Source organism: Uloborus diversus, chromosome 3 (assembly GCF_026930045.1).
Source record: "Uloborus diversus isolate 005 chromosome 3, Udiv.v.3.1, whole genome shotgun sequence".
NCBI lineage: Eukaryota > Metazoa > Arthropoda > Arachnida > Araneae > Uloboridae > Uloborus > Uloborus diversus.
Window position 1 is genome coordinate 18,854,602 of NC_072733.1, and position 16,683 is coordinate 18,871,284.

Consider the following 16,683-nt stretch of genomic DNA (forward strand, 5'->3'; position numbering starts at 1 on the left):
GGCCATTACAACATTATTTTCGCCAACCCCTAGGGGTTCGCGAACCACCGGTTGGGAACCGATGATCTAACATTTTGATGCTTAATAATGTTGTTGATAATTCTGATGCTAAAATAATAAGTTGTATAATTTTCACTATTTCTTTATCTATTTGATTTTGTCTTTAAAATTTCATTTAGTCACCATTGTGGCATTTTATTTCATTCGTTACTTTCAGTTTAAAAGCATTAGAAAGGAAAGAATTTCTTATCATTTGCTTTTTAATGTAAATGCCCTTCAAATATTATTCTGTAACAAAATAAAATTTCTTAATCACAACCAAAATCTAGAATCAACAAAATTCATTATAAACATGCAAATGAACTTGTTAATGAGATCCACATGGTTAGAAATATTTCGTGAAAGCTGTGATAAATCGATTCCTCCGGAATTCATAGTTTGTATCCTGTGACGTAGATGGCGTTGTCTTAGCAACCACCATTACCGCAGAAACGGAGCTGCATTTAGATTAACATTTTCGGTTTCGTATCTACGAGCTCATGTCATGAAGTTTCAAATGCAAAGAGTGCAGTAATTTGATGTTGTTTAGTGCAACGGTTAACAGTTCCCTCTTCATAAAATAACAACATAAATAACAATGAATTTTGAATTTTTATTTTACGTTTGACAGTTCCCTCCTCATAAAATAACAACATAAATAACAATGAATTTTGAGTTTTTTTACGTTTGACAGTTCCCTCCTCATAAAATAACATAAATAACAATGAATTTTGAGTTTTTTTATGTTTAACAGTTCCCTCCTCATAAAATAACAACATAAATAACAATGAATTTTGAGTTTTTTTTTACGTTAACTGCAACCTGAACAAAAAATCTGCACTAAAATTATAGAACATTCTTTTCTGTTTTAAGTAGAATCACACTGCTTTCACTGATATTTTATCACTCCGCTATTTAGCTTAATAACTGATCATAAATCCTTTCGTAAAACCTTAATCATTACAAATGTCAGTCATATAAGAGTCATAATGTTATGTATTAAGATTTTAATTTTACGTTGTATGGAATTACGTATTTATTTTAGCTCAACTAATATTTCTTTCATGTAAGAAACTTGAATTAAATTCATGAAGCATCGAATTTTTCCTCTTGAAACTAAAAACTAGGGATGCACCGATTAATCGGTCATAATCGACCACTTTGCAGAATATTTATAACCGGCCATTTTTCGTTTTGTAAATTAAAATCACTTTTAAGTATGCTCAGATCTCAAAATTGCTGAATGAGTTCATAAACAATAAAAAAAAAATGTAATTTTCTTTTCAATAAAAGGTAACATGTCATCACCAATTAATAATAATATAATAACAAAAAGATAAAATTAAAAAAGGTTAATTCATTCATTTTTAAACATACTAATTTAATTAATGCTTTTTTTTTTTAAGAAGGAGATTGAGGTGGTTATATTTATGTATGTCAGTCAGTTCCACCTCTCCCCTCAAATGGTGTGAGGGGATACTCAGATTCTAACTCATTTCCTCTTTTCTTTCAGTGACTATTAATTGTTTTTGCGAACAATTACAACATTCATGTTATGATTTTTTTTTAAATCAATGCCTTTTTCATAAAATAAAAATTTTATTATTATTAAGTATCTTTGATTTTTTTCTCTAATTTTATGAACACTTTAGGCAGTAAGAAATAAAGAAATACATATGTGCACAAAAGTTTTAAAAATATATATATACTGCAACAATAAACTGCACAATTTTTCAGAGAATTTTGTCGTGTGTCTTTTTATCCATAAGTTCACCATTTTTTTCACCAAAGAAAAAAAAAGGGGGGGGGGGGTTCTTGTAACTCCGACACATGCGTCTCCAGTTCTCTGGAAATTTGTGCGATTTAACGTTGTAATATTTTCTCTTACTTGTAGCAATGTTATTTTCTTAATTTTAATTTTTCTATTTTACATTAATCTGTACCTCTATTACACATACAATGTTGCACACAACTCATGTGTCAATACTTTTCCCCACACTCTACGTTTAGCATCGTGCTTTAAGGTCACCTTGTACTTTTAAATACCTGCATTAAATGGCTTCTAAAAAAGTCGATGCTCAACTAAAATTGTCTGTAGACAACTGCTTACTAACTAAATAAATTTCGTGTTTAGTTAACGAAACAGAATATAACTTTATTAACAACAATATGAAAACTTATTTACGAAACTTAAAAAAAATAAATCACCGCTTACAGAAATAAATTTTTAACTAATTCTGAAGAGCCGAAATAGGGCTGTGTCCCATTCTTTTTATTTAATTTTCCCCTTTTCCCTGTTAGAATAGAGTGAAAAAGTTGTTTGCAAAAATCCAGAAGTCGCTAATACTTGAATTGAGCTTTTAATTATTTTTTAAAGTCGATGCGCGGACTATGTTATCAAAATCGACACATTGCACGTACGACGTCAAAAACTGATCTCTCCACTCCGCAGCACTGCGTTTAAACCCTACGTTAAATCATTATCATTATAATAAATCGACAACTGATTAATTGGTATCAACCAATTATCTTTTGCCGATTAATCTGCAATCAACCAATTTGCTTATCGTTATATCCCAACAGACTATGTCCTTCAGGAAACCCACGGTGCCTCAAAAAATACCAGAGCGCTAAATGCACTAGGTCTAGGTACGTCCTTGGCACTAGAGGCCTGCTGTGAGCCAGGATGTGGCTGCGAGCAACCATATCTGTCCCTCAAGAAATAAGAGTTAATTTTTTTTTCATACTCCGCCCCCCGAGTGAATCCTCTGAATCCTCATTAGAAATATCTCTTCAAAAACAACCCTGTGGTAAAAAGTTCCCCGCCAATAAAAGTTTAAAATCTCCAGCACAAAAAAAGAGCGCTTTCATCCCAAAACCATCAACCTTATGATGATATCTAGTTTGCCCATCAAGTATCTGTCAAACTCACAAACTTCCATCCTCCCTGTTTTCCTCTTTCATCCCAGTTACTTTCGCTAGAACCTCCCCCCACCGCCAATTTCTCATTAGTATATATGGATAGATCTTTTAAATTGTTTTAATCCTTGCTTGGTGAATAAAAATTCAAATCAAGGGACGCGGGAACGTTCCTTGATTTTGTTAATGGTAAACTTTGTTTGATTATTGATTAAGCATTTGGGGATCGATAAATACTTCTTCAACATAAAATTTTATCCAGAAATTGAGTATCGATGGAAATATTCTTATTCGAGTTGAAAAGTATTTTGGGCACCTTTTCGAAAGTTTTTTTTTTACATGAAAGCTCCAGTATAATATAATTTCTTTTTACATTTTTTACATAATTTGTTCAGAAAATCAGGTTTAACGTTGAGAAAAGCTACAACATGTACACAACACACTCATTCATAAATTCAGCAGCATTTACGAAAAAGACCTGAGAAGTAGGTGTATTAGCTCGAATGTGCACCGTTGTACGTTAGAAGTATACCAAATTCACTCTTATCAATTTCTTTTACTCTAAAATCTTATGCTTGCGCTTAAAATGTGAAATAATTCTTATTGACACTTTCACTCGATAATACTTACATAAATGCTTCAAATATAATGTAAATTATTTTTTCTTTTCAGAAGCTAAAAGTGGAAGTTAAGGGGAGTAATGTGGTTCTGTTTTCTGCTCGGTCTCATATCATTGACCCGAGGTAAGTTTTATAATACTTGAAGCCTTAGTTTGAGCTTGTAAATATCGTAATGATGTAGGCTGAGGCATTCAGAGCTAGAGTGAAGACGAAGTCTTAAACGACTTGATTCTCTTTAGCTCTGAACACCTCATTCAGCACAAAGCACTTTGGGCTTTTATTATAAGAGATGTTCAGAGCTAAAGTGGATCAAGTCATTCATGGACTTCATCCACTTTAGTTCTCAACGCCTCATACAGCGGTAAAATTGCGAGTTTTTAATTTTTAATTATATTCTGTTTTGACGGGATTACCCTACTTTTCCCACCTCACTCCCACCTCTCCGAGACATATAGCCTTTTAAGGTTCAAAAGTGAGCCCTATACAGCTGGGATTGGATTTCGACAGTGGTCTGCAGACGTGGTGATTCCGTTGCACAGTGTGAAGGTTCCGCACTAGGCATCAGGGATCATCATTAGAATTAATTCCTTTTAATGGGCGAGCCTGGTACAACCGTAATGTATTATACATCGTCAGAAGCATATTGACGCATGTAAATTGACTACCTTTCTATTACTTTCCAGCGGATGCAGACTATTGGATCTGGGCTGCAGAACATCATATTGCACTTTCCGGAGCCGTGGAAGTGCGTTATCGAATCCCGTCCTCTGGTCCAGAACTTCGCCTTCAACTTGTTCAAGTAGAAAATGATGAAGACAAGCTCCTTGCTAAACGAGATGTTCCGCCCAATTTTGTCAACGGCAAAGTGGCTTTCCTCTGCCGAGTGTTCGAAAGAGCTGGCGTATTTGCCTTTAGACTTGTTACTAGTAAAGAGGTAATTATTCCTTTACAATAGCGAAATTTTTGTGCACATATTAATTAAGAGGAAAAATAACTAATTAAGATGCGTCAAGATGATGACTTCTGATTTACTTGGTATTTTTCAAAGCCGAGAGGGGGAGTTCAGTGTCTTTCTAGTGTTATGTTCTTCATCAACTTAATCAAAAGAATTTGATATGGCTGTATTGTGTTAAATCATTTTCGAGGACAGGAGCTAATAGATAGGGCTCTGGGGAAAAAACAGAGAAAGACAGTTATTTTTAAGAACACCGATATCCTCTATTGAAACCTCCAGACAACCAAAGAAAATTTTTTCCTAAAGTCATTTTCTTATATCACCCTTTTGAGGCGTGTACGAAAGATCTTTGTTGATTGAGAAAGAAACGAATCTCTCGTATGTTTTCCTCAGTTCCAGATGAGCGGAAGTTCAGGGATATGGTTTGCTTAATAAGTGTAGGGGAGGTTCCCGAAGGTCTCATCAGGAATTCAATTTTCTACCCTTTTGTGATTCGTTCCTTCGATCAATTGTTAGAAAGAAACAGAAGAGAACGCGCGCGCGCGAATCAAGTTGGAAGCTTGATTTGTTTTTGTACATTAGCCCGAAACATTCACATTAGCTTTTTTTTTTCATATTTCTAGCTCACTTTCTACCTTAAAAGTCGCTTCTTTTCTTTTAGAAAAACAGCTGGATACACAAAAAAAAAAAAAAAAAAAGAAAAAAAGAAAAGAAAAAAAAAAAAAAAAAGAAAAAGCGATCTTAAGATGCATTAAAATTTTTTGCATAAAGCAAAATTACATATCGTTAGCTCCATGCTAAACTAACGAATGAGAAAAATCGCTAATCACGTTTTTCAAATTCAATGGTTTGCCGTAGTACTCAAAAAGGGCTACCTTTTAGTTATAGCTACTTCAAACGATAGTTATACACTTACAGTTATCTATAAAACTAAAGCATTGAAAATAACTAAACGCGTCAGGTGGAAAAAAAAAATCTGCTCTCCTGAAAAGTGCAAATTTTCACATTAGTTAGTTTAGCATGGTGCCGACGATACATAGACAAGCATTTATCCCCGGATCAGGGACCGGGCGGGGTGGTAGGCAGTCAAATAATCCAAGCTTTATGATATTCTGCAAATTTCTAGATATTTTGAAATTTTAGGTAATCTGATTACCTAAAATCTGTAAAATATCTTTAAAATTTTGATTTTCAACGAAATTACAGCACATTGAGCTTATTCTGCTCAAAACTATATACTTACATATGTAACGTGATTGATTGTATGTGACTGGGTAATGAATGTGAACGATTATATAAAAGTAATTAAACGACTGCGATTGTTTGATTCAATGAACGTGAGAGTGTTGTGAAGGTTTATAACAACACCCTAATTTTGTATAAGAATTTGACTCCATTATTTTATAAAAATCGACAAAACTTTATTTACATCACATATACTTCAAGAAGTCGTCATTTTTATTTTCTCAAGACCAAATTCGTGGAACACGATCTCGTGCGTCTTTTTCACTTTTTTTAATTACGTGTTGCCATTCGGCAGTTTGTGTTAAATAGAAATAAAATAATTAAATTTAAGAATTAAAAGACATTAAAAATATGGATGAAAATATAATACTAGAGAATTATCATTACGTGGTAATAATTTTGACTGAGAAGGGCACTTCAAACGTGATTAATTGAACGTAACTGATTGAATGTGATAGCTTGTACATGACTGATTGAAAAAATAAATTGATTGATTCAATGAACGTGACTGATTAATTGAATAAACGTGACTAATTAAATGAAAGAAATTAACTCGATTGATTTATTTAATGAACATGTTTTATTGATTTGGTTAATATATGGTTGACTAAATGGTTGACTAACGTAAACTGTTTCAATGTGATTGGTGGAATGAACATGATTGATTGATTAATTTAACGAACGTGATTAATTGATGAACTGAATGAATGTTATTAATTTGATGAACGGTATTGACCATCCCTCGACCATTTCGATAAATATTCCTGCAACTTATTTTAAAATCAATACCTAACTCAGTGGTGGCCCAAAGGCGGATCGTCCAAAGAACAACACCTCCAAAAGGAGATCACCAAAGCTTTAAAACCCCCTGGCAAAACATTCCAATGGCACAGTTTGAGCCATAAACACCCTCTTTTTGAGCAGATACCTGTCATGCCGCAAAACAGAAACAAACACGCCCACATATGTATAAATACATAGATTCAATCACATAATTGTAAAAAAAAATACATGTATGCAAGCACATCAATGCAATTAAAGTAATCGTATCCGCATTACATTTTGTTTCTTGCTAAAATGTGTAATTTTGAGCAGAGTAGGCTCTATATGCTCTTTTTCTTTCAAAATATCTGCATATTTTGCACAAAAATCTGCAGAATATCTTAAGAAAAACTTGCGTTCTTTGACCGTCTGCCACCCCGCCAGTGCATAAAAGAACGATGGTACACAAAAAGTTAGACTGCCTTATTAAATGAAGAATGTTGGAGCATGACTTTTCGTGTTTTGAGATTGCTGAATTTTCAACTTAACTCGATCTTGCTTGGAACAAAATACTTTCATTTTTAACAACATTTTTTTTTCCGTATGACAGAGGGTCTCTCGATGGGCAACCCTTTGAGCCCAATTTTAAGCGATTTATACCTACACTACTTTGAACTTAAATTATTTAGCATTGTACAGTTTGAATTTTATGTTAGGTATGTGGATGACATTTCTGTTCTTTTGGATTCGTCTCTCCGTTACCTAGTTCATTTGTTAAACGTTTTAAACTCTATAGACCTACATATCCAATTTACTGTGGAAGTTGAATCTTGCAATCATCTCTCTTTCTTGGATGTTTCTATCACTCGTCGAGACAATATTTTTATTACTACTACTGTTTTCCGCAAATCCTTCGCAGTCACTCTTCTCCCTCATAAATTATGTGGTCATCCCCCACAACAAAAATTAGTCTCTTCCAAAAATTTATTTTCCGGGCCTTGTCTATTTCTTTTAATTCCGTTTCACTTTCCTCAGAATTGTTTTTTTTTCTTTTTCTTTTTTTAAAGCATAGCGTTGGATCGGGGTTTTTCAATTGTCACCATATAGATACCATTTACAGGAAACTAATTAATTCAACTACTAATAATCGAACACGTACTCCTGAAAATTATTTTAGTTATGCCGTTTTACCCTTTTTTCCAAGAATCAGTCATTAGATCGCTGAAATCCTGAAATAGTTCTGTCACACTCTCCCCAATTAATAAACTTAAATTTCCAAAACTTAAGCACCCTGTTCAGGAATTTGATAGATGGGAGATTTATAGTATTTCTTGTCAGTGTGGATTGCCATACATAGGACAGACTAGACGTGCTCTCAAATTCCGTATAAATGATCATGAAAATTATGTCAAAAAACAGGATTTTAAACGTAGTCATACTTTTCCGATTCCGAGTCACAACTGACTACAATTGTATTTATGTCGAGGACTGCATACTAAGTGCCTTGCCTCCATTATTTTTTATACCGATAGATGGCAGCACCATCACCGGATCGAACAGGTAATGAGAATTTGGAACTAGTCCAGGAGCTAATAGCTACCTGGTGCTAGCACCCCCAGAGGTATAGTTTCACTTGGAGGACATTGAGACCACGAGCATATTTAACGTCGCCCAGTCCCCTTTAATGACGACGGTGGGGGTCTTCGACCATCGAGGTTCGAACTCAGGACCCTCCGGCCCCGAATCCGACACTCTACCGATCGGGCTACCACGGCCCAGTCATACTTTTACTCATTTCATTGTATAAAGTTTTCGACTGCTTCTTTTACATGCTTTTTTACTGTGTTTGTGAACTTTAATGTTTAGAGGTTTTTATTTATTTGTTTTTTTTAATCAAACAGTTTTCAATCCACAAGTTCAGATGCATGTTCCAGTAGTACTTCTGTATTTGGGAAAACTTGTCTACTTTGGTTCGGAGCTAATTTCTTCTTAAGCTTATATTGGCTTCCTTAAATTTATTTATGAATCGAAATAAAAGTGTTTTTGATGATACATACCTGCTGACATACCTATATATCCCATAGTAGTTTTACTTTTCGTTATACGGGCCATCTCTTAAAACAACAATAAAAATAATCCTCATATATATATATATATATATATATATATATATATATATATATATATATATATATATATATATATATATATATATATATATATATATATATATATATATATATATATATATATATATAATAGCCAATGATCGAGTACCGCTCCTGACGTCATCAAATGTTTAAAATGCAGGGAAAGGCTTTATAGTGACGAGGCTGAACTGGGTCGGTAACTTAACTATTTTACGGGTAACACTGTGTCATTTCAGGGGAATGAAGAAACGAAAAAGTGGTCAACAATGAAAGCTATCTACTGATGGAGTTAAGAGTTAATCCACTAGAGTTAGGGTTAAAATTTCAACTATCAAAATGTCACAAACAGGCAATTGCTTCGTTCAAATGCAGAGGCAATTTTCACCCGTCATAATTTGGCGGGCGGTTTTCTAGTGTTAGTGATAATAAACTATTTATATGTTGATCTTATCATACGTTCATGTTATTCTTTTGCTAATATTAAGGGAAAAGGGGGCAGATGTGAACTTTTTTTTTTTCATTTCTTAATTTCTCAGAAATTATTTTCAATTTTTCACAGAAAAAGGTCCTCATGATTGAATAGTCTATACTTTAGGTAAAAGAATTTTTTCAGTTTAAAAAAAAAAAAATCTATATTTTATGGAATTTTGAAACAATGTCTTCAATTGATCACATGTGCCCCAAAGGGGGGCAGATGTGAACAAGCTTGGGACACATGGGAACACGATTGAAAAATGCAGGACAAGCATCATATTTCAACGAAAAACTCGTTATGATGAAACATATACGTATATATTAATTACATTCAAGAGTTTATAACCTATACTGTGTCAGTTTGAATTTTACAGTAGCTGTCATTAAGAAAATATTTTTTCTGAATTATAGAACTCTGTTCACTCAAATTTTAAAGTTTCATAGCATGTTCTAAACAATGGATCGACAAGAAAAAATCTTATAAGACTAAACAATAAAAAAGAATATTTTTTATGTAAAGTATATTCTTGTTATATAGTGCGTTTAAGCTTTATACAGAATATGATGATGAATTTTAAAATTTTTCTAAACTTCAGTTTTTAGTTAAAGAAAAATATTTTGTTATTATTTTCCCTGTAACTATTATATACCACTAAATTTTTAGCCAACTACTTAGTAATTAACGAATTAAAAAAATAAAATTAATAAAATATATAATTAGCAATTATGTAATAATAATTAACAATAAATTTACAAACTGAATGTAGCATTATAATAATAATAAATCTCTACATCTCTTTTAACACTTATAATAAGCTTACACTAATACAACTTGCGGAGAGGATAGGGGAACTGTTGACATGTGCCTGTTGCGTTCACAAGTACCCCGCGGTATCTACCTTAGAACTAATTTTCAAAAGTAAAGAATTTTTAATTTAATTACAATATGTAAACACTGGCATTAATTTACGTGAATGTGCATATAATGGTTTGCAATAATTAAATTTAGCTTATTAGTTAGTTTAAAATATGTTTTTACACGAAAAAGACAGTGATAAAAGTACATCAGCATCTGCTGAAACAGAGAAGCTGTCACCACAGGAACATAAACTGACTCCTTGCTCTGAAAGTTTGTTTAAATAGTAGGGCTGGTACTGCTATTAATAAAGAATTTTAAAGATTTTTTTTGCTTGACGTTATCCTAGTAAAACATGCAATGTTCACATGTGCCTCCTTTTAAACCTTTATAGTTCAAATATTTATTAAAATCGGTTCTTAATACTTAGTTATTTTACAACTACTGAAGTATTTATTACTTTCAGAAGTTCATTAATTTATTTTTATTTTAATCTATAGATTGTTATTTGTTTTTTATTATTACTGGTCACTTTCGGAGGCCTTTTAGTTCTCCACTTAGACATGATAAATGTTATTGCCTATTGCTGCGGCTGCTTAAAAAAAGTCGACAGAGGTATGAAAATTATTTTAGTCTTCATCCATGTCTCTGTACTTGTATATTTTGCATTGTTTTGATCTGCCCTTTCTGGAAGGGCTTCCAAAGGGCACATCGAGTTATTTCACAAAATGTTTTTAAAATAAGTATTCTTTGTATTATTGATGCAATAATTAGTTTTATTTCTATTTTTGGTTTACTAATGCAAAATAGTTTTCATTAGAAAATATGAAACTTTTTATACTTCAAACATTTTAACATAAAATGTTTCATGCTTTACATTGGCTTTGTGTGCACGTGAAAAAAATAGATAAACTTTATTCAACGTGTCCCACTTTCACCCACCGTGTTATTTTTCTTTCTTTCTTTCTTTCAAGTTATACAAAGAATGAAATCTGTATAGGAACATACGAAAATATCTCGATTGTTTCACCAGAAAAATGATGAATAAATATGTTCATAGCTATTAATAACTAAATTTTAAAAATTAAAAAAAATAATAACAAAGAGGGTTTAAAGTTATTTTTGAGTCATAAAAATGCTTTTTCCTTTACGTTGACGGGAAATTTTGCACGATTTTTGTTTAAAGTTTGTTCTGATAGTTGAAATTGCGTCACCTTACATGACTTTTATTTTCGAGTTAGACAGTGCAACGTCAATCAACGCAGCTAGTATATAATAGAACTATAATATTTAATTAGAGCTGTCAGTTCTTATGCATTATGAAACAAAATGTTAAAATAAGCAAAAAAGAAAAGAAAAGAAAAAAATATAATAGCGTTTCAAACTAAGATAATTTTAATTACGAAATTTCCGTAATAAAATTGTTGTCGATTGTTCTTTAAACGCATTTTTACTAATGCCAACCCAAAAACCCTTTTCAGTACGTTATAAAATATCAGATTTTGCTAGAGAATCTTTGCTGTTTGCGTCGTAAAGTTGTAATATAATGTCTATACGTGGAGCCTCCATGACTCTGAGGAAGAAGCTTCGTTTCGAATGTTGGAGGCCGTGGGCTCAATTCCCACTGGATCCCTGGGTGTTATTTCCTCTCTTTGGCCTATAATTCTTTCTTATATTATCTTATATGTTAATAAGGAATTCCTACTCTAGATTCAATAACAAACACCCTTTTATCGTATTGATTATATGACACAACTACAACAATACCAACTGAAATCCGTCTGTGGTAGATGTTAAATCTTCATTTCTGCTAGAAAACCGTCGCTAATTAAGTTGTCTTCAGACCCGAAGAAACAGTAGTAAAATTGTGTGGGCCCAGGTTGCACTGTGCTTAAATCATTTCTTCCTACAACACACTACGCATACGCAAGATCTGACTGACGGGATTGTCGTCGCTGTAGCTTGCCTTCCGATCTGAAGTCATCATTAAAATCTATTTGAAAGGCTTTACAATCACCAAACATTTTAAGAAATCATTTTTTTTTAATGACATAATTGAACCTTTTTTTTCTTCTTGTTTTTGTAGGATAAAGTCGTCGCGAGAACAAAAAACATGGATGTTCGATGGCCAGAAGTAACCATTCATGTCCCTCATGTAGTGGAAACGTACAGCTCAAATGTGTCCGTCATTTTGTCTGTCAATTCCGTACAGTGCAAGCCTCGTGGAGGTTACACTGCATTCATTGATCTCATTTTTGAAGGATCTTCTCCGGTTACATGGCAACAGCCAACTGTTTTAACTAGCAAGGAACTCACCAGCTGGATGTGGAATGCTACGTTTGATATCGTTCTTGATTGTGAATACTTTGACAGGGAAGGAAACTACACAGTAAGTATGATTTTTCAAGAGTATTTATAATTTCTATTAAAAAATCATTTTATGGTTTAGTCCATGTTAATCCAGGCAGGGGGCCTACCTTCATAGTCTCAAATATTTTTGAATCTAAACCATGTGAAAATTCTAGAAAGAAGTAAGTTGCACTCATATTTTTGTTTTTCTCGAAAAAATTCTCCTCCCAAGATGCAACCCACCAATGATGGCAATTTGATCGACATTCGTAAATTGTGATTTTTGACAAATTTTTTAAAGAGCTTTATCTTTGGCACGGAGCATAATATTTTAATGCAAATATTTTTATTTGAAAGATAACTTTTTTGGATGAGAGGGAGGGGAGGGGAGAGAACTATTTTGGGAAAACCAAAATCTGTCTAATTTTTTCTGAATTTTGTCATAAGTCAACTACAAAAATTTCCGAGGCTATGAAGGTAAGTTTTTTCTTTCCCTGACTAGATTAATATACACTATGCTTAGTGGCGGTTCTGGAATATTTTTCTCAATAAACAAAAACTGAGCCTTGCAGGATTGTTCGATACTGATATCACTTATGCTTCATTTTGTTTTTTAAAAACTCTATTAATACTAATAGGATTGAAGTGCGCTAAAACCCAGATGCCAGATATTATTGAAAGTTAAGAATTTGTTTGAAGCTTTCGTTTTTAATGTTTTAATTGAACAAAAGATGAAGCAGCTTTTCTGAAACTGCTCCAGTTTATGACGTTATTCCAAACAGAAACTGAGCCTATCTTCTAGTTAAGAGTAATTTTTAAGCTAAATTTCATTTGAAATTACTTTACCTGAATTAATAAATGGTATTTCTATTTAAGGTAAGAGTTCGAACAAGCCTACCGAATGCTCCAATAGTTGCTGTTAGCGATCCTATTCAAGTGATTTGGAGTCGCCGATATTCAGTCAGCGTAGCCAAAAGTTCCGTGCAACCTTGTGATGGAAGTCTATCGGTTATTTATCGATATCCTCGTTGCATTTTGGATCAAGACAGAATTCGAGTTTACGGAAAAGCCCCAAAAGGAAGTCTCAAGTATATTCGAGAAAGCCGAATCATTACTGGAAAACATTCCACTAAGCTTTCCTGTGACATCTTTCAAGATGATTATCAAGAATATTGCTTCAGTTTTGTCAGTACTGCTCGCAACGGAGCAGTATTTGATTTGAAGACTCATTGTCTGCCAACTTTAACAGAAACTGGTAAGTTAGTCGAATTTCTTTCATGAAAATAATTATGCTTGACAGGTCGAAAAATTTGTGCTAGGCTAACTAGGAAACCAGGGTGATTCTCGTAAACAGTCGAACATCTATCTCCCTTTGTCGTTTTCGACCAATCACGTGGACGAAATTTCATCCGACTCACCAATCTGTTAAGAAATTCGCCGCGTGATCGAGTCGAAAATGATGCCAAAGTTAATACGAGGAGGAAGAGACTTTGAGGGTTGTTTCAAAAACGCTAAATGATGAAATATAAAATAAAAGGTTAAAAAAATGAAACCCGACTACGGCAAAAAGCACTAAAATGTAAAAAACAAGGTAGGTGCTGTTTGATCTCATCGTCCTATTGAGTAAAACAAGTAATTTGATAGGTTAGATATTCCTATTTAATTAATTCTATTGAAATCCTCTGTCACTTTCACATTAATAACATAGTAATTCAATTCAAATGCCGTTGTCGTGCGTTTTCATCTAGTTTTTCTTATCAACGCACGACAATAGGACGATGAGATCAAACAGCACCTACCTTGTTTTTTACATTTTAGTGCTTTTTGCCGTAGTCGGGTTTCAGTTTTTTAACGTTTTATTTTATTTTAATATTTTCCGTTTTAACCGGTGATCGACAGCAAAATAACAGCGTGAGTAATTTACGCTAAGCATTTTAGTTTGATATACAAGAATGATAAATTTAGTGGTGAAATTTTATTAAAAACTACATAACCAAGTCCACTTATATGTAAAAACGTTAGTTTTTTTTAAAGTAAAGTGGAACATTGCGCCCTTCACCCTAACCCTGAAAGAAAACACCTGGTTCAAGGGGTAGTCTTTTGCCGTTAATGTGATCAAAAATTCTAAGTATTGTAGCTTAGGTATGTAGCTACTTTGTAATGTGTCACTCGTATTTAAGGAATTTTATATAAAATTCTCAAAATTCAGACTTTTTGCCAGAGCAGAAAAAATAACTCACAGACTTGAAATTTTACGCAGTAGTTTGTGTTAGAAAGTTAAAAAATTACCGCATTAAGGATTAAAGTTCAGCGGAATTTAAAATATTTTGTAAATTTTCTCTTTATTTTGTTTTTCTAAAAATCTCAAAAATTAGAGTCTCTTATTGCCAGAGCAGAAGACATTAACTCAGAGTCACGAAATTTCGCCCAGCAATTAGTGTTGGGGGTCACAAATTTTTCCGCACTAAGTCTAAAAACTCTGCAGAATTTCAATTTTTTTCGGCCCACTTTAGTACTGTAGCTGGAAAAATTAAATAACTTAAACTTTTGACATGCTGAAATGGAACCTGCGATTTTTGGAATAGCAAATATATCTTACTATTCGGCAACTGAGAAATATCTTACAAAATGAACTATAATTGCTGAATGCATCTAAACCTGAATAAAGTTTTTCGATTCATTTTTCATAAGCATATTTTCTTACTTTTAGATAAATTTAGTTATCTTTCCTTCAAAGGCTAGAACTGATCTAATGAAACATATTGAATGTACGTGAGTATGTCGTGCAGAGAGATCCCCTGCAACTTTTTTAAATGAACAAAGTCGCTCAAATGAACGAGTTAAATGAACGGATCAAAAGAATGAACGATCCTCTGATGAACGGATTATTAAAAAGAACGACATTGCCCACCTCTAGTGTATACCAACCCACCTCATGTAGTCTCGCACGAGCAACCGAAACCGAAGGCTGCTAATTGAGCAACTCTGCCAGCTAATTCACACATGAATTGCAGTTTTTTCCGATTCCATGTGAAAATAGTTTTTAGACTCTGCTTTCATGTTTCATTTCAAACCTTGGTTAGATTATTACGATATCCTTATTTTTTTATGAGTTATTCTGTTGTAGTTAAGAATAAACTTTAAAAATTCAAAGAAATAAGAAAGCGAAATCTGTATAATTAATTAAAGACCCAGAATTGTGTTCAACTTTATTCATATTCTGTTTCACTCTTCGATATTTTTACCGTTACTCATTCTAACAAACACAAGTGGATGCAACATATGAATCTTGGAAATTTACTCTAGAAAAGCAATATTTTGAATAATTCTTTGATGAAAATTAGACTCACACCGTTACGAAAGAGACTAATAGATGTGCACAACAAGGCATTGAAAGGCAACATATGAAGCCAAAAGCCGATTAAAGAGGTGGGTACCTACAAATAAACAATGAAATCAAAAGATTTTATTGCTCCATATTTTCCAAGGATAATTCATAAGTCTCATGTCTCAACGTTTTGATCAAAAAAGACATATCTTGAAACTCTATTCTTTCGCAGGTTCTACGATAAAATAATTTATTTCTAACATTTTGGCGCAAATGAACAACGTTAAAGATCTTTTTCTTTTCCATTTTTGGCACATTTTTCTCAAATATATGCTATGGGCAAGGGGCTGAAGTGCACGTGAGTGGCAAATGTAAAAAAAAAAAAGTTAAATCACAACTTCATACTTTCAATTAAAAAAATTTTCACTTTAATAAAAAAAATGTGTTTAGATTCTTATTTCTTGATATAAATGCTATGAACATATTTCAGATAGTGTCTTCGAGAAATGGAGTGAATGGGGCGCTTGGAGTGAATGCTCTTCAACGTGTGGTTCCGGAACTCAGAATCGTTTCAGGTTGTGCATCACCTCACACAATGGTTCAAAATGTACTGGAAGAGCTGTCCAATCGCAGAAGTGTAACGAAAAACCGTGTCCAGGTACGATACTATTTACAAATCTTTTGCATTTTGACTTGGTTTCAATAAACTTTTTATGGTGCTTATATGCACTGCTCGGAAAATCTAAAAATACAGGGTGTCTGAAAAGACATTTTAAAAAATCGTAGAAAAACAACGAATAGTCTCATGAATATGTGATTTGCGCCATAATACTTCACAAGTCCAAAAACGTTTTATGACACCATTGAAAAAAAAAAGTAATTATAGGCAATCGCTGTATCTTCACGGTAAGAAAAACAAACGTCATGTGAGGAGTTTAATTAGTTTATTAAACAGAAAGCAATACCTAAATTACAAGAGTTTAATG

At 33.0% G+C, this 16,683-nt stretch overlaps 1 protein-coding gene across 1 annotated transcript in view; it reads left to right on the forward strand.

Annotated features, from left to right (window-relative positions):
* The window catches only part of LOC129218250 (thrombospondin type-1 domain-containing protein 1-like), a 37,613-nt gene that overhangs the window by 9,670 nt on the left and 11,260 nt on the right, over window positions 1-16,683 (forward strand). Inside the window, exons 2-6 of the mRNA XM_054852473.1 lie at window positions 3,631-3,701; window positions 4,262-4,512; window positions 12,107-12,409; window positions 13,246-13,624; window positions 16,188-16,355. Coding sequence (XP_054708448.1) covers window positions 3,659-3,701; window positions 4,262-4,512; window positions 12,107-12,409; window positions 13,246-13,624; window positions 16,188-16,355 — 1,144 coding nt within the window. The 5' untranslated portion in view covers window positions 3,631-3,658. The remainder of the gene's footprint in view (window positions 1-3,630; window positions 3,702-4,261; window positions 4,513-12,106; window positions 12,410-13,245; window positions 13,625-16,187; window positions 16,356-16,683) is intronic.